Here is a 25,683-nt window from a genome sequence, read left to right on the forward strand (position 1 = left end):
GCGCAAAACATAAAAACTGCAGAGGTGATCAAATACCACCAAAAGAAAGCTGAATTTGTGGGAAAAAAGGACGTAAATTTTGTTTGGGTATAGTGTTGCATGACCGCGCAATTGTCAGTTAAAGCGACACAGTAGTGCCGTATCTCAAAAAATGCTCTGGTCATTAATGGAGTAAAATCTTCCGGGGCTGAAGTGATTATATAATGAGATTTATTAAATAACTCTCCTTTATTTATATGCATTACAAAAGTAATGCTTGTCACCTTCAATATATTCTCAATTTGCACTAATACATTGCTGCAGTCTTGTTTTCCACTTTGTTGAAGACATGGAGAAAATCTATTTTTGTCAGCTGTTTCAAAACATCCGCTGTTTTCTTCTTTACAGCATTAACTGACTCAAAAGGTGTCACTTTATGCACTGATTTAACTATTGGGAATTCATTCTCATGTCCCTCGCTGAATCTTTTGTGCCACTTAGGATGTAGGGGCCAATGTGTAGGGTGTAGGGACCAATGTGAGTGTGCAATGTACAGGGATAGGGACAATTGTAGACACTCACTCAGGTTGAACTGGATGGACTTGTGTCTTTATTCAACCTTACTAACTATGTAACTTAAACACTCAAACACAAGTGTACAAGACAGGCCGTCATCCCCATAAGCTGTAGTAAGCATTTGAAAACATTCTGTTGATGTTTTGTGTAATGGTACTAAAAATTTCAAATTGACACGTTGTTCCACTTATTAGCTTAGCATTTTTTTAGCACACTACAGAAAACACAACCAAACTAAATGGCAACTCACAATCTACGTCATAGAGTGTTGCTGCTTGTCATGCAGGTTCAAACATGTTCAAGGTCACCACGCATGCAGTTATAGCTGGTTCTGACTGCTTTGTTTACTAGGTGGGATCACAGTCTCGTTATTTAATAGACACACCTCATATACCGTACGACCAATGGCTACTTTGAGCATATGATTACCTATGTACACACCTGTTATGCTTCACCATGATCACTTTACATTTATATTCAGTTCTCATTTTTGAATGGCACAATGGATAGTGTTGTATTTATTTATAAGAGAGTTGCCTGTAAACAAGACATACCAGCATAGCCCTGCATGGAAATGTAGATACTTATTTAGAGATCCGTTAAATTTATCCCACAACCCTTATTGTGTTTATCATATAACTGATAATTGTATTTACTTTATGACAGTTTGTAGGAGAGCAGAATATGTGGACATATTTTAAAGTGCCTTGACCAAGTTTTTTATATATACTATATTATAAAAAGTATTGGGACGCCTTTACACGCACAAGAACTTTAACCATTTGCTTACTGGGTATCTAAACCCCCCTCCTGCCCAGACCAATTTTCAGCTTTCAGCGCTGTTCCCCCACAAATAGAGCTTTCTTTTGGTGGTATTTGATCCCATCTGGGTTTTTTACTTTTTGTTAAAAAAAAATTTAAAAGACAGAAATACAAAAAAAATACAAAACCGGTACTTTTTCTCCTTCATTGATGTACGTTGATGAGGCTACACTGATGGGCACTGATAGGCTGCACTGATGGGCACCGATAGGCTGCATTTACGGGCACTGATAAGGTGGCACTGGTGGACACTGATATGGCAGCACTGATGGGCACTAATAGGCAGCACTGGTGGGCACTGATGAGGTGGCACTGGTGGGCACTGAGAGATAGCATTGATGGGTGGCACTGATGGGCAGCATTTAAGGGCATTGATAGGTGGCACTGAAGGGCACTAATAGGTGGCACTGATAGCTGGCACTGATGAGCACTGATAGGTGGCACTGATGGGCACTGATGGGTGGCAGTGATGGGCACTGATCGGCACTGGTAGGTGACACTGATAGGCAGCACTGTTAGGTGGCACTGATTGGCAACACTGGTGGGCATTGATAGGTAGCACTGATTGCTGGCACTTATGTACTGGGGGGCACTGATTCGTGACACTGTGGGCACTGATTCGTGGCACTGGCAGGTGGCACTGGCAGACGGGACTGGTAGGCACATATGAGGCGGCTTCCCCTCTTCCTCTTCAGGACCGATGTCCCTTCAACAGAAGCTGGTGATCAAATTTTTCTTCTCCTCCCGCTGTCAGCATGCGAAGAAAAAAAAGACTATTACCAATCTTCTGTTTACATCAGGTGATCAGCTGTCATTGGCTGACATCTGATTACGTGGTAAGGGGCCGGAATCGACCCCTTACTCCAATCTGTGACCACCCGTGTCTCACTGACTCAGTTATCACAACGCGGGGGAGCGTGCAAAGGGGAGGATGTCTATTGACGGCCTCCCGGCAAAGCAGATCCGTGCTGTAGCCATCATTAGACTATAGCGCAGATCTGAAGGGGTTAATGGCATCCCAGTCTTAGGCCGTAGGGTTCAATATTGAGTTTTGACACCCTTTGCAGCTATAACAGCTTCAACTCTTCTGGGAGGCTGTCCACAAGGTTTAGGAGTGTGTCTATGGGAATGTTTGACCATTCTTCCAGAAGCACATTTGTGACATCAGGCACTGATGTGGACGAGAAGGCGTGGCTCTCAGTCTCCGCTCAAATTCATCCTAAAGGTGTTCAATCGGGTTGAGGTCAGGGCTCTGTGCAGGCCAGTCAAGTTCCTCCACCCCACACTCGCTCATCCATATCTTTATGGATCCTGCTTTGCCACTAGCAGCCACTGCGATTCTTCTTCCAAGATGTACTGTGGATCCAGAATACTTCCTTCCTTTTTAACAACTTTCAAACACCTCCTCGTTTTAATTTTGGTACCGATTAATTTAAGTAGTGAATCAATGAAATCCGGCAAGCATAAATATGCTATTAAAATAACAGGTTAGAACAGCCACTAGGGAGTGGTTTTATTGAAAGATTGTAGCTTAAATCTATTATCATTGATTCATGGATAACTAAATTAAAAGGGGGAGATTATACAAAGTGGTTGTTAAAAAAGGAGGTATTTTTTTCCCCCAGTAGTCACAATGCTTTTAGGAGTTCCAAATTTGGTAGCCTTGAAAATTATACAGTATAAGTGTATGGCTGACCGCAGGTCAGCCTGTATTTGTAGGAGGAGTCAGGCTGCCCTCGTGGTCGTAGGCTCTCGTGTGAGTCGCACGTCATGTCCGGGTTAGGGCAGGTCAACACTCGTCACTTCCGGTTTGCGGATAGCAGAGCGGCAGCGCGGTAGGCTGCGAGGATCTCATCAGCTTCTCTCTTCCGGTGGTTGCGGTTTCCGGTAGGTGTGGGCGGGTGGCATCATCGGAGGATCCGCGTGGTCTCTAGGGCATGGTGAATGGATGGAGTTATGCAAATCGCCTGAAATGTAACCCCTTTGTTGCATTGGTCACTGTGTATGTTCCCTTTGTTGTTAGGATGAGCGTGAGTCTTTACTATCTCTTCTGACAGCTGTCTCTTGGATGCATATGCTTGTATTACTGTCACTGTGCCACATGGTGCATTCATTATTTGTCCACAGAAGGTCTGCCAGCCATCTTTGTTTTACTCTGTTAGGTGTCCAAACAAGATGCCCGGAGCGTTAATTCACAAGAATCATGCAGTCATGGCAAAGAACTGTTCATGCCTGATTGTAACAGTCTGCCTGATCCTACCTTTCTCTCACTACTTTTACGTAACTTACCCATGCAACGTACTGACCTATATACATTTCTTAGGCAATTCATGTTTTCTCATGCAATTCAGGTTTTCTCATGCAATTCAGGTTTTCTCATGCAATTCAGGTTTTCTCACACAATTCAGGTTTTCTCATGCAGTTCACCTTTTCTCATGCAATTCACGTTCTTCTCATGCAATTTCAATTTTTCTCATGCAATTTACGTTCTCATGCAAGTCTATGGTTCGCTTGCAAATTTACAGTTCTCATGCAATTTAGGTTTCTCATTCTATTTACGTTTCTCATGCGATTTATGTTTCTCATGCAATTTACGGTTTCTTATGCAGTTATGGTTTCTCATGCAGTTAGTTTCTCATGCAGGTTACGGTTTCTCATGCAATTTTTCGCTTCTCATGCCAATTCATGTTTGTTTGACTTTTTCATGTTCCTTCGTGTCCCGTATTTCGTACGTGTCCCGTATTTCGTACGTGTCCCGTATTTCGTACGTGTCCCGCGTTTCTCACGTGTCCCGCGTTTCTCACGTGTCCCGCGTTTCTCACATTTCATGTCATATGCCTTTAGTTCGCTGCATTTCTGTTAGCTAGTGCTCACATCCAGAATCTGTCACGTCTACAGATCCATACGGGCTGAGGTTTCATTTTAAAATTCATTGGTGTCCCACTATTTTCTTGCCTGTATTCCATACCTCATACATGCAATTTACTGTTCTCATGCGATTTTTGGTTTCTCATGCAATTTTTGGTTTTCTCATGCAATTTACGGTTTCTCATGCAATTTTTTTCGCTTCCCATGCCAGTTCACTTTTTTTTACGTTTCTCATGTTTCTTACACTTCTCATGTTCTTACTAGTGCCGTCTTTCATATGTGTCCTGTCTTTCATATGTGTCCTGTCTTTCATATGTGTCCAGTGTTTCATATGTGTCCAGTGTTTCTTACGGTTCCAGTGTTTCTTACGGTTCCAGTGTTTCTCACGTTTCATGTCACATGCCTTTTCATGTCATTGCTTTTAGTATCGCTGCATTTTCATTATGCTAGTGCTCACATCCAGGATCTGTCACATCTACAGATCTATACGGGCTGAGGTTTTGTTTTTAATTGATTGTTGTCCCACAATCTTCTCGCCTGTTTTTTTTCCATACATCATACGTGCACGTTCACCATTACACCTTTACTACTACCCACCAAGGTCTGTGGGTACCTTAGCCCTGAGTGTTAGTTTTCAATTTCCTGTCTTGGCGCGGCAGGTTGCTCGGGTTCGCTTACTGCATATAGTAGGGGATGTTGTCATTAGGTTCACATTCATGCTCTGTTCTTGTCATTTCTGCACCCACATCCTCATACTTGTCAGGTACCACGGGTGTTATGTCATGAGCTGCTTTTTCTGTTATGTTCTCTGGTCGTTTTCACACAGCTGAATTGTCTATGTTCTTCCACTGCAGGTTACCCATCACGTCTATGGGTTTAACAGATTGAGGTGATTGTTTTTAATTAGTTTGTTCGGTGGCAATTCTCCTCATCTGTTCTTACGCTGCTTACATATTTCGTACAAATCTCACGTTTCTCATGCAATTTATGTTTCTCATGCATCTTGTTGTTTCTATGCCATCTCACGTTTTCATGTTTCTCTAATTTTCCCAGGTTTCTCTAGTTTTCCCAGGTTTCTCTCGTTTTCCCATGTTTCTCATGTTTTCCCATGTTAATCTCATTTCTCATGTCTCAAGCGGTGCATATTGGGGACTTCGCTTCTTTCACTCCTTTGCCAGCTGGAGGGGTTGGAGCACAGTAGCTCACCCTCTCTCAGAACCCAGACCATCGCAAGGCTTCATTTTTCTCACATAGCTAGCTTCAACTCTTTGCTCTGTTGGCAGTATTTCAATGCGAGGGGGGGTTTTGGTGGATTCCAGAAACCCTCTCAGTGCCTAGGCCAGTACCAGTAATCCCAGGTTTCGGATGCAGATGCCGGCGTCATGCCTTCTCTTCAGTTTGCAGCATTTGTGATGGATTGGATTTCCATTTGGCTGACGCAGCAGCCTTGATCATTTAGTCTTTATTTTAAATACCAGGTAGGCTCATGACACTGCTTGGTATGTTTTCCAGGCTTTCTGGTCAAGGTTTCCTAGTCCTGACGGTTTTCATCCAGTTCCTATTTTCTTTCTGTTTTTTGCCCCTCAGCATTTCATGTTGTAGGAAGACCCTGTCAGGCTTTTCTTTATTTTCTGTGCACTCTATTTAAACCATCCTCAGGTCTTCCAGAAGAGTAGCCCTCCTGCTGTGCTCAGCAGTCTTCCCGTTGTGGGTCATATTTTTCGTGACATATCTTACATGCTCTCAGGTCTCCTTTTGCGTTGGTCACCAGCTTGGTGCTCAAGGCAGCGCTATAGCTGGCCTTTTGTGGTTCCTGAGGCCAGGGGAGTTGCGCTTCTGGCCCAGGGCCTCACTTACTTTTGGCCAATCAACTGGTTTGGCACCCTGCCTTTTCTATTACATCTGCATGCTTGCAAGACGCAGCAATCGGGGGTCAGCACTGTTATTAGGTTCTTGGAGCCTGGCAAGGCGTGGTGGCCGGTGTTGGTTTTAAACCAGCTTGTCAGTATTACATTTGTCAAACCCTGGGATTGTCCTCTGTTGCCTTTCCTAGAGCTCCCCTCTCTGCAGCCAAATGCATACTTCATTGCCACCCCCTTGTTTTGCCAAACGGGGTCTGGACCCTTAAGCATATTTTGGCTATTCTTTCAGGATAGGAGTAGCTTTTGCGCCAGGGGGCCCCATCCTTTATTATTTGGTAGTTGGGTAGGTGGAGGTCGTCTTGTTTCTCTGGGTATGTCCCAGTGCCACTTTTGGGATACCACAAGTGTATGGCAGGTCATACGTTAATTCAATGTGTAATAAATCCGGTTGTTAAGCTTTCATCCTACTGTGGTTATTTTTGCCCCCTTTTAGGCATACTGACCACGTGGCCCTGACACAGTTCAGGTCTATGTTCTCTGTTGGTCTTTGTTCCTTTCCATACTATCCACAAATTGACTCCGAGTAGAAGTGTAAGGCTGACCTAAGGTCAGCCGGTATTTGTAGGAGGAGTTAGGCTGCATAAAGCTTGCCCTCATTTGCCTCCTCCCCTCGTGGTCATAGGCTCTTGTGTCCCACCCACCCATTCCCTTTTATTTTTATTTCATTTCATACTTGGGTATGCCCCCTTTTAGGCATACTGACCACATGACCCCGGAACACTTCGGGTCTATGTTCTCTGTTGGTCTTTGTTCCTTTCTATACTATCCACAGATTGACTCCAAATACAATGACTAGCAAGGAAATCCTAGCCAGGCCAAGGGGTTTGGATACACCTAGTGCTGGAGTAAGGGACACGGCTGGCAGAAATATTGTTAGTAACCAGTGGTATTGCCTAAGAAGACAGCTGAAGATCAGAAGCTAAAAGAACAATCAGCAATCAAACAAGGAAGACACACCAGCTAGGAGGCCACATAACTGGAATGGACTGATGAACAAAAGACAAGACACTAGAATTATAAAAAGCTTAGACTCAAGGTCTTGAACTAGCAGGGGGCTAAACAAAAGTGCTGAAGCCTGACTAAGATGTAGCAAGAAATAACAAAATAAAGTGAACTGAAATAACAAGGAAATCGAAAAAGGAATTAAAGACAACACCATACAGAAGACAACAGCAAAGACAAGGCTATAGCTCAGGATAATGCCTTAATTCAAGAGGACTATATGGTAGCAAAATTCGGATGTAGATTCCTAACAAACAGAAATTGTAGCTTCATTAATGTCCAACAGATGCTCATGGGAAATGACAGACTAAAACACACATTAGAGTGAGAAACAGAACACGTGTTCATGGATGGAGCAAGGTAGACATACAGGATGGAGCAGGGCAGAGAGACGGACTAAGAGGCAAGAGAAAGCCAGCAAAGTCAAAATCCAGGAAATATATGACCTGGAAGGAACGCATCAGTAATAAATTAAAGCAATGAGAGGAAGCAGGAGTGATCCCAGACAGAGCCAGATCTTTCTTACAGGCTGTTGTGAAAAAATACTCAAACATATAAAGCATTTGCTGAACCAAGTGGTGCCTGTCCTTTTGGTAGTATAAGTTGTGTGTCTCTATCAGGTGGCTTTTTGTGGAAGGCAATAACTGACATTATTACCTTTTAGGCCATTTTCACATGGGCATTTTGTCTGTGATTTTTTTTTATCTGTCTATTGACAAATGAAAAATGGATAGCAATTCATTTCTATCAACAAACAGATGATCATCCGTTTACATCCATCTCCGTTCAGTTCTGACTAGGGATGAGCTTCGAGTTCGAGTCGAACTCATGTTCGACTCAGACATTGCCTGTTCGCCTGTTCAGTGAACAGTGAACAATTTGGGCTGTTCGCGGCAAATTCGAAAAGCCGGAACACCCTGTACAAGTCTATGGGAGAAATCTAAAGTGCTAATTTTAAAGGCTAATATGCAAGTTACTGTCCTAAAAAGTGTTTGGGGACCTGGGTCATGCCCCAGGGGACATGGATCAATGCAAAAAAAAGTTTTAAAAACTGCCGTTTTTTCAGGAGCAGTGATTTTAATAATGATTAAAGTGAAACAATAAAAGTGTAATATTCCTTCAAATTTCGTACCTGGGGGTGTCTATAGTATGCCTGTGAAGGGGCGCATGTTTCCCATGCTTAGAGATGTCCCTGCACAAAGTGTCATTTGTGCAGGAAAAAAAGTCTTTTAAAATCACTTGCGGCTATATTGTCGGCTCCCGTAATACAGAGAACACTCAATGAGTGTTCCCTGTATTAGCCGACAATTCATTCATTAATTGATTTTTTTAAAAAAGCGTGGGGGTTCCCCCTAAATTCAGTGTAAAAATGGTTAAATAAGACAAACACACTTTTGAAAAATTCCTTTATTAAAAATAAAAAAAAGATTCCAGCGGTGCTAATCCACTCTTGCTATCCAGCGATGGATGATCATGTCCAGCGACGGGGGATCTCTCAGCCCAGCGCTGTCCATACATCCGTCTTCTGTCTCCACTGCGGAGACACTGCGGAGATCCCAGCGCTGACGTTTCTTATATTAGGAGGGCGGGGCCACCCGTCAAGTGACTCCGCCCCCTCTGAAGCTGGTGAGGGAGCCAGGGATTCCTTAATGAAGTATGGGTGACCCCGCCCCCTCTGATGTAAAGGAAACCTGCCGTAATGGACCCTCCTAATATAAGAAACGTCAGCGCTGGGATCCCCGCAGTGTCTCCGCAGCGGAGACAGAAGACGGATGTATGGACAGCGCTGGACTGAGAGATCCCCCGTCGCTGGATATGATCATCCATCGCTGGACCTCGGAGATCCGTTGCTGGATAGCAAGAGTGGATTAGCACTGCTGCAATCTTTTTTTTTTTTTTGTTTTTTTTTTTTTTTTAATAAAGGAATTTTTCAAAAGTGTGTTTGTCTTATTTAACAATTTTTACACTTTCTTTGTGAAATGGTAGGGGTGCCCCCTTACCATTTCAAACAGGGGGGGCGGGATTTGGGGGTCCCCTTGTTAAAGGGGGCTTCCAGATTCTGATAAGCCCCCCGCCCGCAGACCCCCAAAACCACCGCTCAGGGTTGTGGGGATGAGGCCCTTCTCCACATCAACATGGGGACATGGTGCTTTGAGGGGTCACAGACCCCCAAAGCATCCTCCCAATGTTGAGGACAGGTGGTCTGGTACGGTTCAGGAGGGGGGGCGCTCTCTTGTCCCCCCTCTTTTCCTGCGGCCTGCCAGGTTGCGTGCTCGGATAAAGGGTCTGGTATGAATTTTTAGGGGGACCCCCACGTCAATTTTTTTTTAAATTTGACACGGGGTTCCCCTTAATATCCATACCAGACCTGAAGGGCCTGGTAATTGAATTTAGGGGAACCCCCATGCTTTTTTTTTTTTTTTTTTAAATCAATGAATGAATGAATTGTCGGCTAATACAGAGAACACTCATTGAGTCTGTATCTGTATTACGGGAGCCGACAATATAGCTGCAAGTGATTTTAAAACACTTTTTTTCCTGCACAAATGAAACTTTGTGCAGGGACAGTTCTAAGCACAGGAAACATGCGCCCCTTCACAGGCATACTATAGACACCCCCCAGGTACGAAATTTAAAGGAATATTACACTTTTATTGTTTCACTTTAATCATTATTAAAATCACTGCTCCTGAAAAAACTGCAGTTTTTAAAACTTTTTTTGCATTGATCCATGTCCCCTGGGGCAGGACCCAGGTCCCCAAACACTTTTTAGGACAGTAACTTGCATATTAGCCTTTAAAATTAGCACTTTAGATTGTGAACGTTTGCGTCCCATAGACTTTAATAGGGTTCTAAAGTTCACACGAAGTTTAGGTCTGTTCGCAAGTTCTGGTGCGAACCGAACAGGGGGGTGTTCAGCTCATCCTTAGTTCTGACATTTTAAATAGAACAGCCAACCTCCAGATCCGTTGAAACATAACGGATGCCATCCATTTACAACCGGTCCGTTAATGTTTGTTTTTAGACAAGAAACATGTTTTTGTTTAAACAATTGTCACCTCGGATTGATTTCTGCAACAACAAAGGGTCCTTTCACATGAGGTAGACACTGGCTGTGATCTGTGAATCCCTGCTGAGCAGGCAGATGACAGGTCCATGTCCAGTCTGTTTATGCAGAGTGAACACAGACACAGCCACTCTCCTCTATGGGTGGTCAGATGCAAATGGACCGCCTGTCTGTTTACAACCGACTGCCATCCAATCCACTGGACATATGTTTTTAGCAGATCACATCGGCTTGGATGTAGGTGGGTGTCAATGAATGCATGTCTGTTTACACCTGCCACTCCATAGAGGAGAATGGAAGTTCTGATCAGGTCCACCTGAAAAACGGCCAGGCGGATACGATCGGAAAGTTTCTGTTAAAAAAAGGATTTTTAAATGTATGTAGATTGATGTAAACTAATATAAATTGATGTAAACTGAAGTGAACTGAAGACAGATGTGCAAACTGATGTTAACTGATATAATCTGAATCTGTTTTCATCAGTTTTTTTTCTTAACAAAAAGTGACTGAATGGATGACGCCCATGTGAAAGGGGCCTTAATTAGAACAAGGTAGCAAACTAAAGATGATGACAATGGTTGTGTGAGCTTTAGGCCTCAGGCCGCGTACACACGCGGGGACTGTTCGCCCAACTTTGTCCGCTGAACAGTGTTTCGGCAAACAGTCCGCTCGTGTGTGGGCTTTCAGCGGACAGTTTCAGCGAACAGTCCGCTGAACAAGGTTTTTCGGAAATTCCGAAAAACTGTCCCCTGAAACCTTGTTTCAGCGAACAGTCCCCTCGTGTGTAGGCTTGTTCGTCAAACTAAGTTCCGCGCATGCTCAGAAAGGATTTACACGCCGAAAGTTATAATGCAGTGTATAGGACGTCGTATTTTTCGTCCCGTCGTACGTGCCGTTCACGTCATCGCGCACGGTTTCAGCAAACTGTTCGTCCGTCGTGTGTGGCCATGTCCGTCCATGCTAATTTTGAGCGGACTGTTTGCCGAAACTGTTTGACGGACAAAGTTGGGCGAACAGTCCCCGCGTGTGTACGCGGCCTTAGATATTTTTCAGCTGCTCCTAGGGGCATCCGGTGGTTTTTTTTTAATCCCACAATACCAAATGTCCAAACTTAGTGTGAAATACCTGTACCTTCACTATATACTGCACTTTAATGAAAACAGCGGTAAAAGAGAAGTATAGAATAGGATGAATAATGAACAAATATTACCGTAAATCATGAATCAGCTGTTATTTCTTTCCTCCTTCCTTTTGTTTTCCAGCAGGGGTACTTCATTTGTCATGTAAGTCCAAGTAATGATCCATTTGCTGTTTGAAAGTTTAGAAGAGGTGATTACAATTTCAGCAATCCACTCCCTTTTTTTGTCCCTCATCCACTAGAAAATGTGACCACACCTATTTAACAGACACACACCTGAGCAATATACAAGTTCAGGCAGTGTGCTATTCCTCTGCATAAAAGTGGAAAATACCTCCAGGAATGTTTATAAACAAAGCAGCCTCATAGTTCAGTAACTGGTAAACCACGTTATTTAAATAAATTAGCTCCCACTTAAGCAGAAAGGTAAAATTGACATATAGGTATTTCTCAGGACAAAGTCTTGATGACGAAACATATCGAGGAAGTGGTGTCAGAAACGGAAACTGGAAGTAGTGGGTATTTGTTTTACCTATATGTGAAGTTTATCTTTCTGCTTATGTAAGTGCAATTTTATTTTAATAAAGTGATTTGCTGGTTGCTGCACTATGAATACAGATGGGCTGAACACCCCCCTGTTCGGTACGCAGCAGAACTCCCGAACAGGGGTAAAGTTCTACCCTGAATAGCAAACTCCATTGAAGTCTATGGGAGCCGAAGATGAGAAATCAAAAGTGGCCATTTTGAAGGCTTATATGCAAGTAATTGGCAATAAAAGGTGATATGGGGGTCCAGGTACTGCCCAGGGGTTTCAATGCAAAAATATTTTTTTTAAACAATCGTTTTTTCAGGAGCAGTGATTTAATGATGTTTAAAGTGCAACAATAAAAATGAAAATGTTCTTTAACTACAGTTCTTATGGGGTCCCCTTTGTCTGTAAAGTGGGGTATCTGTAGCATGTATAGAACATGCTGCAGCAAAAATTACATTTCTAAAGAAAAAAAGACAAGTGAAATGACATTTGAATTGACTTGCGGTTGCTATTGCCGGGACCCGGCTATTTAAAAGGAAAACTAAGCACCGGTTAGTGACCTCACAATGGCGGAGCGGTGTCACCAGGTGTTGTCACCAGGTGTTGTCACCAAGTGGCCCTGCTCTTACCTATATAAGAACTGTCAAATGGCAAGCCAGCCATTCGGCAGTATGCCTTCATGGCTAGCAGAACATTTTCTTTTTTTTCTTTTTCGGGATGGCACTCACCCCCCCCCCCCTTCCTGGCTTTTTTTTTTAAATGGCGTGGGGTTCCCCTTAAAATCCAACTTCGGGTCTGGTATGGACTGGGGGGGGGGGGGCGCCACACCATTTTTTTTTTTACTATTTTTACTGATACAAATACAAATGTTTTATTTATTTTTTTATTCAGCTATCAACAGGGCAGCCCATTGACAGCTGAAATGTTATCGGTTGCTAAGGATGCTACAGCCGGTTTCCCAGCCACGCTCCTTCATAACCAGCTTTTACTGCACCCTGCAGAATGCACTGTGCAGCAAGCAGGGCGTTTCGCTCAGCACTAACTATTAGGCTTCTTTGGTTATATGCTTCCCTGGAGGTATTTCAACACTACCCGGCTGACTGGAAGATGGGTCCAAAAAGACAAAATTCTGAATGCTTGCCAAGACCCTATGCAGTATATGGGTCGCTACATTTAGTGAGAATCCATTCCTGTGGGAGGGGGACACAGCAGGGGATTTTTGATATTGATGGTATATATGCACCAGTGGCATTTTAAGTGGATTGGGTGCCACACTTTTATATATATGTGAGCACAATTCTACATTGTTTGTCTTTATGGTGTTTGAGATTATTACACTGTGGTTGTTTATATTGTTTTTGGCTCGCTATTCTCTCTGGGAGGATACTGTATATAGAACAGTAGATTTTGATGAGTTTTTGATGAGAAGAGTGAAAAAGGGGGAGTGTGACATCTGGTGGCCAATAATATATATACAGGTGATACTCAAAAAATGTGAATATCGTGCAAAAGTTCATTTATTTTACTAATGCAACTTAAAAGGTGAAACTAATATACGAGATAGACTCATTACATGCAAAGCAAGATAGTTCAAGCTGTGATTTGTCATAATTGTGATGATTATGCCTTACAGTTCATGAAAACCCCAAAAGCAGTTGTGGGCCACAATGAGCAGAGTGGGCAGATGACAGCTCCATGTCCACTCTGCCTATGCAAAGGGGACACAGACACAGCCCACTCTTCTCTATGGGCCCTCTGATCTGAACAAATGGAATGGACCGGATCCCCTTCTGCTTTTTTTAGTAGATCTGATTAGAGGTAGGCAGGTATAATGGACACAAGTTTGTTTACATCTGCCGCTCCAGAGAGGTGAATGGAGGGTGCGATTGGATCAGATTGATCATGTTAAAGAGGCCTAAGGCTGCTTTTACACTGATGGTCTGCGGTCTACCGACACCGTGGGTGCAGCGTAGTGCACCTGTGGCTTTCCTGCGGGTTAGCTGTACTTTGCCATAGAATTCTATTCTATCCTGCAGGTGTGGTGCACTTTCTGAGTCTATGGCTCAGTGCAGTTAAGCCACAGGTGCTCTGCACTACACCTGCAGATCAGTTTGAAATCAGCCCAGAAACCACTGCAGAACAGATATGTCCAAATATACACTGTCATTTTAGTAATAAACTTGCTGTCCCAGGCAGAGTGCATTTGGTATCACTCCACCTATGACAGGAGCTGGTGCTATACAGGGAGTATTGGCTTATGCAGCTTTGTTCCGCAGCTGCTTGCTTTCTCTACTGCTGGCTTTATTCACAACACTGATGCTCTGGCATGGCAGGTAGGCAACCTGTAATCTGGGCTTGCCAACTCGTCATCCCAGAGCAGGAGGTCACGGGCCACATCTGATGGCTCTGGGGGCCACTGGTTGGGCACCCCTGCAAATAACATCGGAAGCGTCTTACCTGGGCTAAAGAAAAACAGACCTGGTCTGTTGCTCAGTGGTTCTCTTTTCTAATGAGAGCAAATTTTGCATCTCATTTAGAAACCAAGGACCCACAGTATGGATTAAGAATGGTGAGGCACACTGCAAGGTGCTGGAAGTCCCATGTGAAGTTTCCACACTGTGTTGATTTGGGGAGCCATGTAATTTGCTGGTGTTGGTCCACAGTGCTTCATTAAGTCCAGGGTCAACACAGACGTCTACCAGGAGATTTTGTAGCACTTCATGCTTCCTTCCACAGGCGAGCTCTATGGGGATGCTGACTACAGCAGGACTTGGCACCTGCCCACACTGCCAAAAGCACCAAAACCTGATTTAATGACCGTGGTATTACTGTGCTTGATTGGCCGGCAAACTTGCCTGACCTGAACCCCATAGAGAATCTATGGGGCATTGCCAAGAGAAAGATGAGAGAAATGAGACCGAACAATGCAGAAGAGCTGAAAGCCACTATGGAAGCATTCTGGTCTTCCATAACACCTCAGCAGTGATAGATTCCATGCCACACCACATTGAGGCAGTAATTGCTGCAAAAGGGGCCCAAACCAAGTACTGAGTACATATGCATGCTTATACTTTTCAGAGGTATGATATTGTTCTATGTAAAATCTTTGTTTTATTGATTGCATGTAATATTCAAATTTTCTGAGATTGTGGATTTGGGGTTTTCATGAGTTGCAAGCCATAATCATCACAATTATAACATATCATGGCTTGAACTATCTTGTTTTACATTTAATGAGTCTATCTCATATATTAGTTACACCTTTTAAGTTGCATTAGTGAAATAAACAAACTTTTGCACAATATTCAAATTTTTCGAGTATCACCTGTATATGCCTTTTTAAGATCCATTTACACTGGAGGGTCTAAACATTGGATGAGAGTTCAATTTTACCATTGTTTTCACTAAAGTGTAGTATATAGTGAAGATACAAGTATTTCACACTAGGTTTGGACATTTTGGAATTTTTTATTTTTTGTAATACTCTTAAGCGCTAGGAGTAGAATGTGATTTGGATTTTTGCTTGTCTAGGGGGATAAGTTGACTCCAGCTGCTGGGGGGGTTTTGATATAGGGTGCATTATTGATAATATTGTTATTATCACTATTATTATCATTATTATTATCACTGTGTAATAATTTTATTGCAAGGCTTTCCTGGGTGCTGAATATTTTTGTATTGTTATACATCCAATCATATCTAATCCTGGAAGTCCAGGAACTAGTTTAGCTTCAGCTTTTCTTCATCTTTTCTTATGTATCAATTGTGCAGGTATATTGAGTTAACTTTGGATATATTATTTAATTGTGTCACTAAGAAAGCTTGTTTTCATTTCATTATGTAACAATGAACTGTACATAGATTCACATCTTAATATTATTTTTTCACCTCTTCAGATTTTTCCACTTCTTTAGATTTTCCAGAGAAAGTCTTGTCCTACACTTCCACCGACATGGCAGCACTCGGTGCCACCCTGGGAGCCATCCTTGCTCTGTGTCTGGTTGTACTGGGCTTCCTTATTCACAAACAATATGGGAACTCAATAAAAAGGAAGCTCGGAAGAGGTTTAGGAGATGTAAGTAATACACAGATCTTAAAATTAAAAAACAAGGGGAATCATATAATTCATATACATTTTAATATTATTAAGAATATACTATCTCTAACCATTCTAATAAACAAAATGAAAATATACTGCAAATATAGACAACAAAGAGGAAACCGCTTTTGGTAGCGCAGGTTGAGTCATTGAGCTTCATCTACCTTCCTGGGTTCTGGTCCAGCACCTCTTATGAACTTTATTCTTGAACACTGAAATCCAAAGCAGTGCTGTCAGGCTGCCCAGTTCTCCCCTGCAGACTACAGAACACCTTATTCTCTGCTTGCATAAAAATAAGAGAAGCTTTTCTCCAGCAGGGGATAACTCAGGCAGCCTGAAAACACTGCTTGGGATTTAAAGCGGAGGTCCACCCTAAAGTGGACCTTCCGCTCATCGGAACCCTCCCCCCCTCCGGTGCCACAATCGGCACCTTTCAGGGGGGAGGGGGGTGCAGTTACCTGGATAATCCAGGTAACTGCACCCACTTCCGGGATAGCTCTCTGCGGAAAGGGGCGTAACTTACGCCCCTTTCCGCAAGTGCCCGCCCCTTCCCGCAAGTGCCCCGCTGCCTGCTGGGAAACACACAGATCCCAGAGGCAGCGGGGACCATCCTCATTGCGCAGCGCGGCTCGCGCATGCGCAGTAGGGAACCGGGAAATGAAGCCGAAAGGCTCCATTTCCTGATTCCCATACCCAAGATGGCGGCGGCAGCACTCGAGTGTCGATCTAGAGATCGGCTTCGGGTGCCGACATCGCGGGCGCGCTGGACAGGTAAGTGTCACTATTTTAAAAGTCAGCAGCTGCAGTATTTGTAGCTGCTGGCTTTTAAAAAAAAAAAAAAAACGCGGAGTCCCGGTGGACTCCCACTTTAAGCCATGATTAAGGCCTGACGACTGAAACGCTTTGGCTTTTCCACTTGCCATTGAGGCTCCTAAAAAAAGACCTCTACAGCCTGCCCATGTGACTCATGAGACTGTATCATTATCCATGGCTGTAGGAGCTCTTCATCATCCTTGGTTACAGAGGCACAACCCGTCTTTTGATTGGCTCCATGCTGAGGTTCTCTCCTGGTCACCACAATGCATTAAGACATGCTTCCAGAAGGTAGCCAAGGTCCTGTGCACCTCTTCATTCCACAATTTTAGCAATGTCTTTGACAAAGATCAAGCCGGTAGTTTTCCTCCACACCGGTCGTATGATTGCGCAATTGACCTTCAACCTGGTGCCATACCCCCTCGTGGCTGGGTTTACCCTTTGCCAGTCATGGAGTATAAGGGCATGGAGAAGTATGTTGCAGATGCACCTTCTGGAGGTTTCATGTGAAAATCCTCATCTCCTGCTGGTGCTGGTTTCTTCTTTTTGAAGAAGAAGAGTGGTGAACTGAGACCTTGTATTTATTATAGTGGTCTCAATTGTTTCATGATTAAGAATGCCTATCTGATTCCTTTGATTATGGAGTTATTTGACCACCTTAAGGGAGCAAAAGTTTTCACAAAGCTTGATTTTAGAGGGGCATACAATCTCATGAGGATTAAGGAGGGCGATGAGTGGAAAACTGTGTTTAATACCAGAACAGGCCATTATGAGTACCTTGTAATGTATTTTGGCCTTTGTAACACCCTGGCATTTTTCCAGGAATTTATTAACTGACAATGTCCTCCAAGATTTGTTGCAGTTATGTGTGGTGGTTTATATTGACGATATCCTCATATTTTCCAAGTCCCTGGAGAGCCACCACACAGATGTCTGCCATGTGCTTCAGGAACTAAGAGAGAACACTCTCTATTGTAAATTGGAGAAGTGCAAATTCCATATTGAACATGTTAAATTCCTAGGTTGTGTCATTTCCGCTGCTGGTTTTTCGATGGACCCAGAGAAACTTTTAGAAGTCCTACAGTGGCCCGACCCATGGGTTTACGTCCTCTGCTGCGTTTTCTTGGCTTTGCCAACTACTATCTGAAGTTTATTCGTAGCTTCTCATCTCTGGTCAAGCCCCTGACTGATATGACCAGAAAGGATGGTAACCCACACAGTTGGTCTCCGGAGTCCATTAAGGCCTTTGAGAGTCTCAAGGCTGCCTTTGTTTCTGCTCCGGTGTTGGCACATCCTGATCCTATGCTACCTTTTATCCTTGAAGTTGATGCTTCTGAGACTGGAGTTAATGCCCTTCTGTCTCAACATCCTACCTCTGAGAGCACTATGCATCCTTGTGGCTACTTTTCCAACAAATTGTCACCTGCAGAGTGCATTCTTACTGACCATAAGAATCTCACATTCTTGTCTGAGGCTAAACACCTCTCTCCCAGAAAGGCGCAATGGGCTCTTTTCTTGTCTAGTTTAAATTACATTGTCTCATTCTTACCTGGTACCAAGAATGTAAGGGCTGACGCATTGTCACGACAATTTTCCTCCACTTCCAATATGGAGTCGGTTCCTGTGATTCCTCCTGATCGTATTCTGGCTATGGTTCGCACCAGTCTCACTTCTCCTTTGGGTGACAAAATTCTTGCCACTCAGGTCCATGCTCCTCCTGAGAAACCTTGTGACCACTGTTTTGACCCTCTGTATTACCGTGCTCCGGACTTGCTATTCTCCCAAGGCTGCTGGACACCCTAGGAAGAATCAACTCTTGAGCCATTTCCCAACATTTCTGGTAGCCTAGTCTATGTGCTGATGTAACTGCCTTCATAGCTGCCTGTTCTGTGTGTGCTCAGAGTATGACTCCACCACACCTTCCAGTGGGCCTCCTACAACCCATACACAATGGAGAGACGCCCTGAACCCACCTGTCTATGGATTTCATTGTGGAGTTACCTGACTCCCAGGGCAACACAGTTATCCTTATAGTGGTTGACCGGTTCTCGAAAATGTCCCATTGTATTCCACTTAAGAAGTTGCCCACTTCTAAGCCCCTGTACACACGGTCGGGGATTTCCACAACCAAATCCGTCGTATTTTTTTCCGTCGGATCTTGTCTGAAACTGTTGCATACACACGGTCGGACTAAGTTGTCGAAAAATCCGATCATTCAGAACGTGATGACGTAATTTCGTTACGATGGGACTACGTTCAGGCTAGTAGCCAATAGCTTTGATGTAGGAATTTGATCTGAGCATGCGTGGCGCTTGGTCCGATCAAAATTCTCTACACATGATCGGAGTATGTCCGATCGAACCAGTTGGTCGGGAAATATTTCCAACATGTTGGAAAATTGGGTCCGACGGATATTCCGACGGAATTAGTCCAATGCATACCACACACAGTCGGATTATCCGACAACACGGTCCGATAGGACACATTCCGACGGATTCTCCGACCGTGTGTACAAGGGCTAAGGAACCCTCTTCCATTTTTGATTGGGAGATCCTTCGCTTACATGGGCTACCCAAGGTGATTGTCTCGAACAGGGTTGGTCAGTTTCTGTCCCAGTTCTGGTGAGCCTTTTGTGCACAGTTGGGAATTCAGCTTGCTTTCTCCTCTGTGTATCACCCGCAATCAGTCTTTGGAGCAATTCCTACTTTGCTATATTTCTGACCATCATAACGGGTCAGACCTCTTACCATGGGCAGAGCTTGCTCACAATAGTGCCTTGAATTCTGCTTCCCGATTGTCCACGTTTATGGTGAACTATGGTTTCCAACCTTCCATGTTGCCTGACTCATTTGTTCCGCAGAGTATCCCTGCATTAGAGGAGCATCTCCATGGTCTTCGATCCACTTGGGCACAAATCTAGGAGGCTTTGCAACATGCTAATGATAGGTATCTCGCAACCTCCCACTTCATGTTCCCTCTCTGAAGGTCGCACCTCAGTTTATTGGGCCTTTCCATATTCTTCACAGGATTAACCCAGTGGCCTATGCATTAGACCTTCTTTCTAACATGCGTATTTCAAATGTATTTCATGTCTCCTTATTAAAACCTTTGGTCTGCAACCACTTTACCACCTCTGTGCCTCATCCTCACCCTATACAGGTTGAGAACCATGAGGAGTATGAAGTACGGTCCATTGTTGACTCCCGTAGGTTCCGTGAGAGCATACAGTACCTGGTGCATTGGAAAAAGTAAGGTCTGGAGGAAAGCTCTTGGGTCTCATCCTCGGGCGTACATGCCCCTGTCCTCCGTGATTTCCATAGATGTTTTTCCCTCAAGTCTGGTGGTCCTCCCAGGGGGAGGGGGTCATTGAGGAGGGGGTACTGTTAGGGCTGGGCTCAGCCCTTCCTTCTCAAAGCTGGCTGCTCAGCTGTGGGCTAATTGCCAGCTCCTATCTCTTCACAGTGACTCACCTGTTGATGATATCCTGCTTGTCAGTCCTGCCTAATTAAGCCATCCAGTATAGATGATCTCTGCCTTTCACCTTGGTCACATCTCTAGAGACCCTCTCCTGTGTTCCTGTTAAAGACTTGCTTGGCTGACATTCCTTATGGCTCCAGATCCTGCTTGCTGTTCTAAAACGCTTATCTCTTGCTCCCTGATGTTTTGGCTTGTCTGACTATCCATTCCGATTCCTGAACTCTGGCTATGTTTTTACTACGTTTTCTCTGTTTACCTTTTTTTTTTTTTTTTTTTTTTATTAAACAAGTGTGATTTAACTGTACTTCTGTCTCAGTCTGATTCATGGTTTCTGACAACTACATATATTTTTTTGCCCAGACAAACCCGTGTTTATTCTTTTCTTGCATGGGCAAAGCACATATTCACTTCAATGTGTACACAGCCAGGAAGGAATAATCTTAGATTGTTATAAAGTTGTGCTTCACCCATCTCAGGATCTGAATTACTAGATTAGGAGAATAGATTTGAACTTTAATTATTTTTTATTAAACCTGGGGTAATTATGATGGAAAAGACAATAGATCATACGCTGAAATAAGCAACATAATTCCCAGGTTCCTATGCCTTCTTTCTTGAAAATTTGTGTGCCCGTGCCTTATTGGCATATATTGGCTAAATTTATATTAAACCAGAAACATTTTAGCTTCTAAACTGCAGTATGATCTATCACATCAGCAAGAAGTAGCAGAAGAATGGTCATAAATGAATACTGGTATATTCATTAGAAACCATTGAGGATGGGCGTCTAAAATTTGAAAAGTGCTGTAAAGAAAAGAAACCAATAAAGAGTCATACCTTAATTGATCTGAATAGCCAGCTAAAATATGAACAGTATCTCAGAGTTTATGAAAACACCATATAATTATTGTCCTTTGTATTGCGTTACTGAATATGCCCTGAAGTATATAAAGCATCAGGTAATATGGATTTGCATATTGGCTATGCTATTATTGCAAGCGATATAGAAAGTGTTAACCTGTTGTGAAGTATTTAATATTTTTAAGTGCTACTGTTTACAGCAATATTCCTGTATTACTGATATCATTTGTGACATCTGCTCTCTCATTTTAGAATTCTGGAAACACCCAAAACAGCACTGAGCAACTTATAAATGAGGCTGATGATCCAACCAATGATTTTTCAGATTATGGTGGTTTTGCCACGACAGAACCTGCATCTACCAGCGTGACCATAGCTACTGATGCTGCAGTAGGCAGTGCTCTTTCACAAAGTGCTCCAACTGATAATCAGCCTTCTGAAACAGCAGAGGCTGATGATTCAGATGACAAGAAGGTGAAGTCTATCTTAACTAAGGAGCTTAAGGAAGATGCTGGTTACAAAGCAGTGTGGTTTAGGGAGGATGCTGCTCCAGAGGTGGTGGTGATAGAGGGTGTCGAAGATGGTGAAGCAGATGACTATGACAATGAAGATAATTTTAACAACCAACAAGGAGATGATGATGATGACGATGATGAAGAGGATTTGGACCCGACATTCAATGTTGCAGATAACCAGCCTGAGAATAGTATATTATGAGCCATCAGTTCTAATTTTAGAACACCTAGGAGTATTTGGCAATATGATATAATATATCTGTGCTGTCTAATGTCCATAATATCTCTTATATGAACTGATCAATAATACTGGGCAATAATATAGAACTCAATTTATGTTTTTAAAAATGGAGCTCAAAATTGTGTTTCTGTATGTATGCTTTTAATGTGTTTATATATTTGCTTGTTCTCAAGCCAGATGGGGTGTACAACTAATTGTTTACAGTGGTGTAACTAAGTATGTTTTTGCCAGAGAGGGTAACCACAATGAAAATCTTCTAATATCTCCAGGTATACATACATACACTATATTGTGAAAAGTATTGGGACGCCTGCCTATACATGCACATGAATGTTAATGGAATCCCGGTCTTGTTCCATAGGGTTCAATATTGAGTTGGCCCACCCTTCGCAGCTATAACAGCTTCAACTCTTCTGGAAAGGCTGCCACAAGGTTTAGGAGTGTGTCTATGGGAATGTTTGACCATTCTTCCAAAAGTGCATTTCTGAGGTCAGGCACTGATGTTGGGCGGGAAGGCCTGGCTTGCAGTCTCCATTTTAATTTATTCCAAAGGTGTTCTTACAAATGCACTTCTGTAAGCGCATTTGTAAGCCTACAGACACTATTGAACCCTACAGACTAAGACTGGGATGCCATCAAAGTTCATGTGCGTGTAAAGGGAGGCATCCCAATACTTTTGACAATATATTGTATATATTATCTGCTCAGAACTTCAAGAATCAACAGAATTGGACTATGATCAGCCAGAGTATTTAACAGGAATTACCACTTTTGGTTGCCTCGGAATACTACCATCAGATAAAATTTTAATTGGCCAGGTTGAAACTGTCCATCAGCTTCACTACTATTCTCAATGCAGACACTATTGGTAGCATGTAGATTATAGACATTTTAATGTAATAACAAGTTAGGTAATAAGGATAATTTTATGTTTAAATCCTTTCTTAAAGGGGACTTTGCAGTAAAAATGCCAGGTTGGCTTAACTTAACAGGGCCCTTCTCCATTAAGAGCAGCTGCATTGATAACATTTAGGGATAAAAGTAATTCAATTAACTTATTTATCCCCAAATGCCCGTGGCACCTAGGCGATGATGTCACACTTCTTCCTGCATAATTCCACAGAATGCTGAATATCTGAATCCCACAAGACAATGTTGTCACGTTGTGCTGGAGTGACTTTTTGCAAGATTTCAATACTTACAGGTCTTTCAGAGATCCTCTTCAGCCATTGGGTGGCCACTGATGAAGTAACTCGTGCATATGTGCACTGAAGTTATATTGTCTCCAGCACCCAGGTCTATTCCCACCATGTCAAGAATAAAGCTGGACTGTACACTGCAACACAAGGTGGGTGACAGGTGGGGAGTTAAATGCCCAGAGTTCCACTTTAAGCACCATAATATGTAGATAGCTGTGTGAAAAAATGGTCTGTTTAGCCTACGTAGAATAATGTCTAATTTCCACTGTGCGTATCGGTTCCGGCCGGTACAGTTTTTGAAGGGTTAGAATGGTCCGGCCTATTCAGGTGAGAGTTTCCACTGCAAGTTGGACCACCAGAGGCCATAGGGGGTTTCGACAAAAAGCCTAGCGTGGCGTCGCACCGATTAGCAGATGTTTTTCTGTCTGACAATCAGTGGAATGTATCGTAGCTCCGCCCTAACTGCACCGTACCATTTTCTATGGCCCCACATCTGAAGCAGGACCCTGAATGATGTGGTATGGTTCGGTTGTATGGGCCGCTTTCATAATGGAAACACTCAAAATAGCGTACCGTACCAAACCATACCAAACCGATCCCCTCAGTGGAAACAAGGCATAACTGTCTAATTTACTATGTGAAAGATGTAATGTGTACTCACAATTGAGCACAAAACCTTGGACAAGAGTCAGGCAAAAGTAAAGCTGACCATACATTGATCAAAATGCTGGACCGAATGAATTTAATTCCATGAATGGGGACAGTGGTTCCTACTGATCGACATCTGTACAAACCACTCTTTTAGGTATTTCCTGATCGATCAGTACTGCTGGATATAGCCGGCAGCACTGATCGGTGTATTCTGATGGCGGGAAAGTCTCTTCGGTGTCAGAATACAAAGCCTCAGCAGGAGTGATTTCCTCATCCATATCAAGTGTGTGGATGGGAGAATCAAATAATTTTTTATATGGGCTGCCTAGGTGAATTAAAACATCTTCAGGACAAACATAGATCTATACTCAGTCAAAGAGGTTAAACAAGGGGGGGGGGGGGGATGGGGACGACTATACTTGTTCTTTTTCTGCCATTACTCTTCTATGTTTTTCTATATTACACTATTATATATAACTGTAAGTACTGTAATCAATGGTATTGCACAGAGTAGCCCCAAACCTCCTCTTCTGGGGTCACCCACCAGCGCTTGGCTCCTCCTCTTTGTGTGCCCCATGTGAAGATTGCTATGGGGGCACACAGTGCATGAGCGCTGTGTGTGTCTATAGACAGCAGGGCTTAGCCCTGCTCCAAGCTCCCTCCTTACTGCATTTGAATAACAGCCTCAGGAGCCAATGGCTCCTGCTGCTGCCCGAGTCCCGGTGTGAAGAGGAAGAGAGAGAAGAGATGCAGCCATGCACAGCATTGGATCTCTTCTCCCCTCTCTACCTCTTCACACAGGGAAGGGGGGGATAGAAAAATATAAAACATTTTTTTACCTTAAGGCAGGGAATGCATTAAGGTAAAACATGTTTTGGTTTAAGAATCACTTTAAAGATAATTTGCACTTTATAACACAATCTGCCATCTTTCATCCTCCTTGTCAAATCCCATATACAGACATTACCATATTCTTCTGTGACCTTCTCAGGACTGGTCATTGTACATAACATGGGATATTTCTGTAGTGCTTCAACATGCTGTGCATGTGCTAAACCTGGCCAGTAAAAATAAAGGACTTCTTCTTACCAAGCTCAATGTGCACATCACAGACAGACATTTTTTTCAATGGCCACGCCAGGTGCATGCGCAGCATAGCAGAGCATAGCAGGAACACCACAGCCTGTAATCAATGCCTACCTCTGGGTTTGGCTATGGCGATGAGAACACATGAATGTCTTAATCTGACCTGTGTAGTTCTATTGGCAATAGGGGAGAGCAAGTTAATGGAAGGTATGGAGCTTGTTTCTGTACAATTACCCTTTAAGCCGATTGTTTTTACAAATCTCAGGATTTTAAATATTTATTGCTACAAATGTCTCAACTGCTTTTTCATATTGATTGTGTACTATATGACTGATAAATGCTATAAAGTCTCCTGCACAAATGAAATGTTTTTTCTTCTTTCATTCTTTTATTACAAGTCTACATTTTCTGGACAATACTGAACTCAGGTAGAATATAGTGCTGTGTAACTTATCTGTTTATCAGTATTTTCACCCACGATTCACAAAACGTCTACTCAAGATTGACACATTTTTAACAAAGATCCAATTGTGGAAATTGTTGGGGACGATTGTGTGAGCCTTGGGTGAAAATAATAATAAAAAGTCTCCTAAGGGACAAATCCAAAATAATTTTTATTTAGATTTATGCTACTAATTGTGGGATCTTATTGCTTTGCACGTCAACGTCCAACGCTATGAAACGTGCATGCAGTCAGGCACTCATTAGTCTGTGCCTGGTCACTAAAGATAACTAGTTGAAATAGCGACATGCAATTCCACAAAAAAGCCGAATGCTGACAGGCTAAGCCCTTGTACACACGGTCGGACATTCCGAAACTGGTGTTGCATACACA

General features: G+C 43.1%; 1 protein-coding gene across 5 annotated transcripts in view; it reads left to right on the top strand.

The window, feature by feature from the left end:
- CDHR5 (cadherin related family member 5) overlaps positions 1–25,214 on the top strand; it is a 194,485-nt gene extending 169,271 nt beyond the window's left edge. For 3 of the 5 annotated variants that reach the window (XM_077458846.1, XM_077458863.1, XM_077458880.1), the window contains exons 14-15: positions 15,803–15,981; positions 21,409–25,214. In XM_077458846.1, coding sequence (XP_077314972.1) covers positions 15,803–15,981; positions 21,409–21,873 — 644 coding nt within the window. In that variant the 3' untranslated portion in view covers positions 21,874–25,214. The remainder of the gene's footprint in view (positions 1–15,802; positions 15,982–21,408) is intronic. The other 2 variants (XM_077458855.1, XM_077458871.1) reach the window with 1 other exon arrangement.
- The last annotated feature ends 469 nt before the right edge of the window (positions 25,215–25,683 follow it).

Source organism: Lithobates pipiens, unplaced genomic scaffold (assembly GCF_037356315.1).
Source record: "Lithobates pipiens isolate NorthernLeopardFrog02 unplaced genomic scaffold, aLitPip1_a1.2 Scaffold_10, whole genome shotgun sequence".
Classification (NCBI taxonomy): Eukaryota; Metazoa; Chordata; class Amphibia; order Anura; family Ranidae; genus Lithobates; species Lithobates pipiens.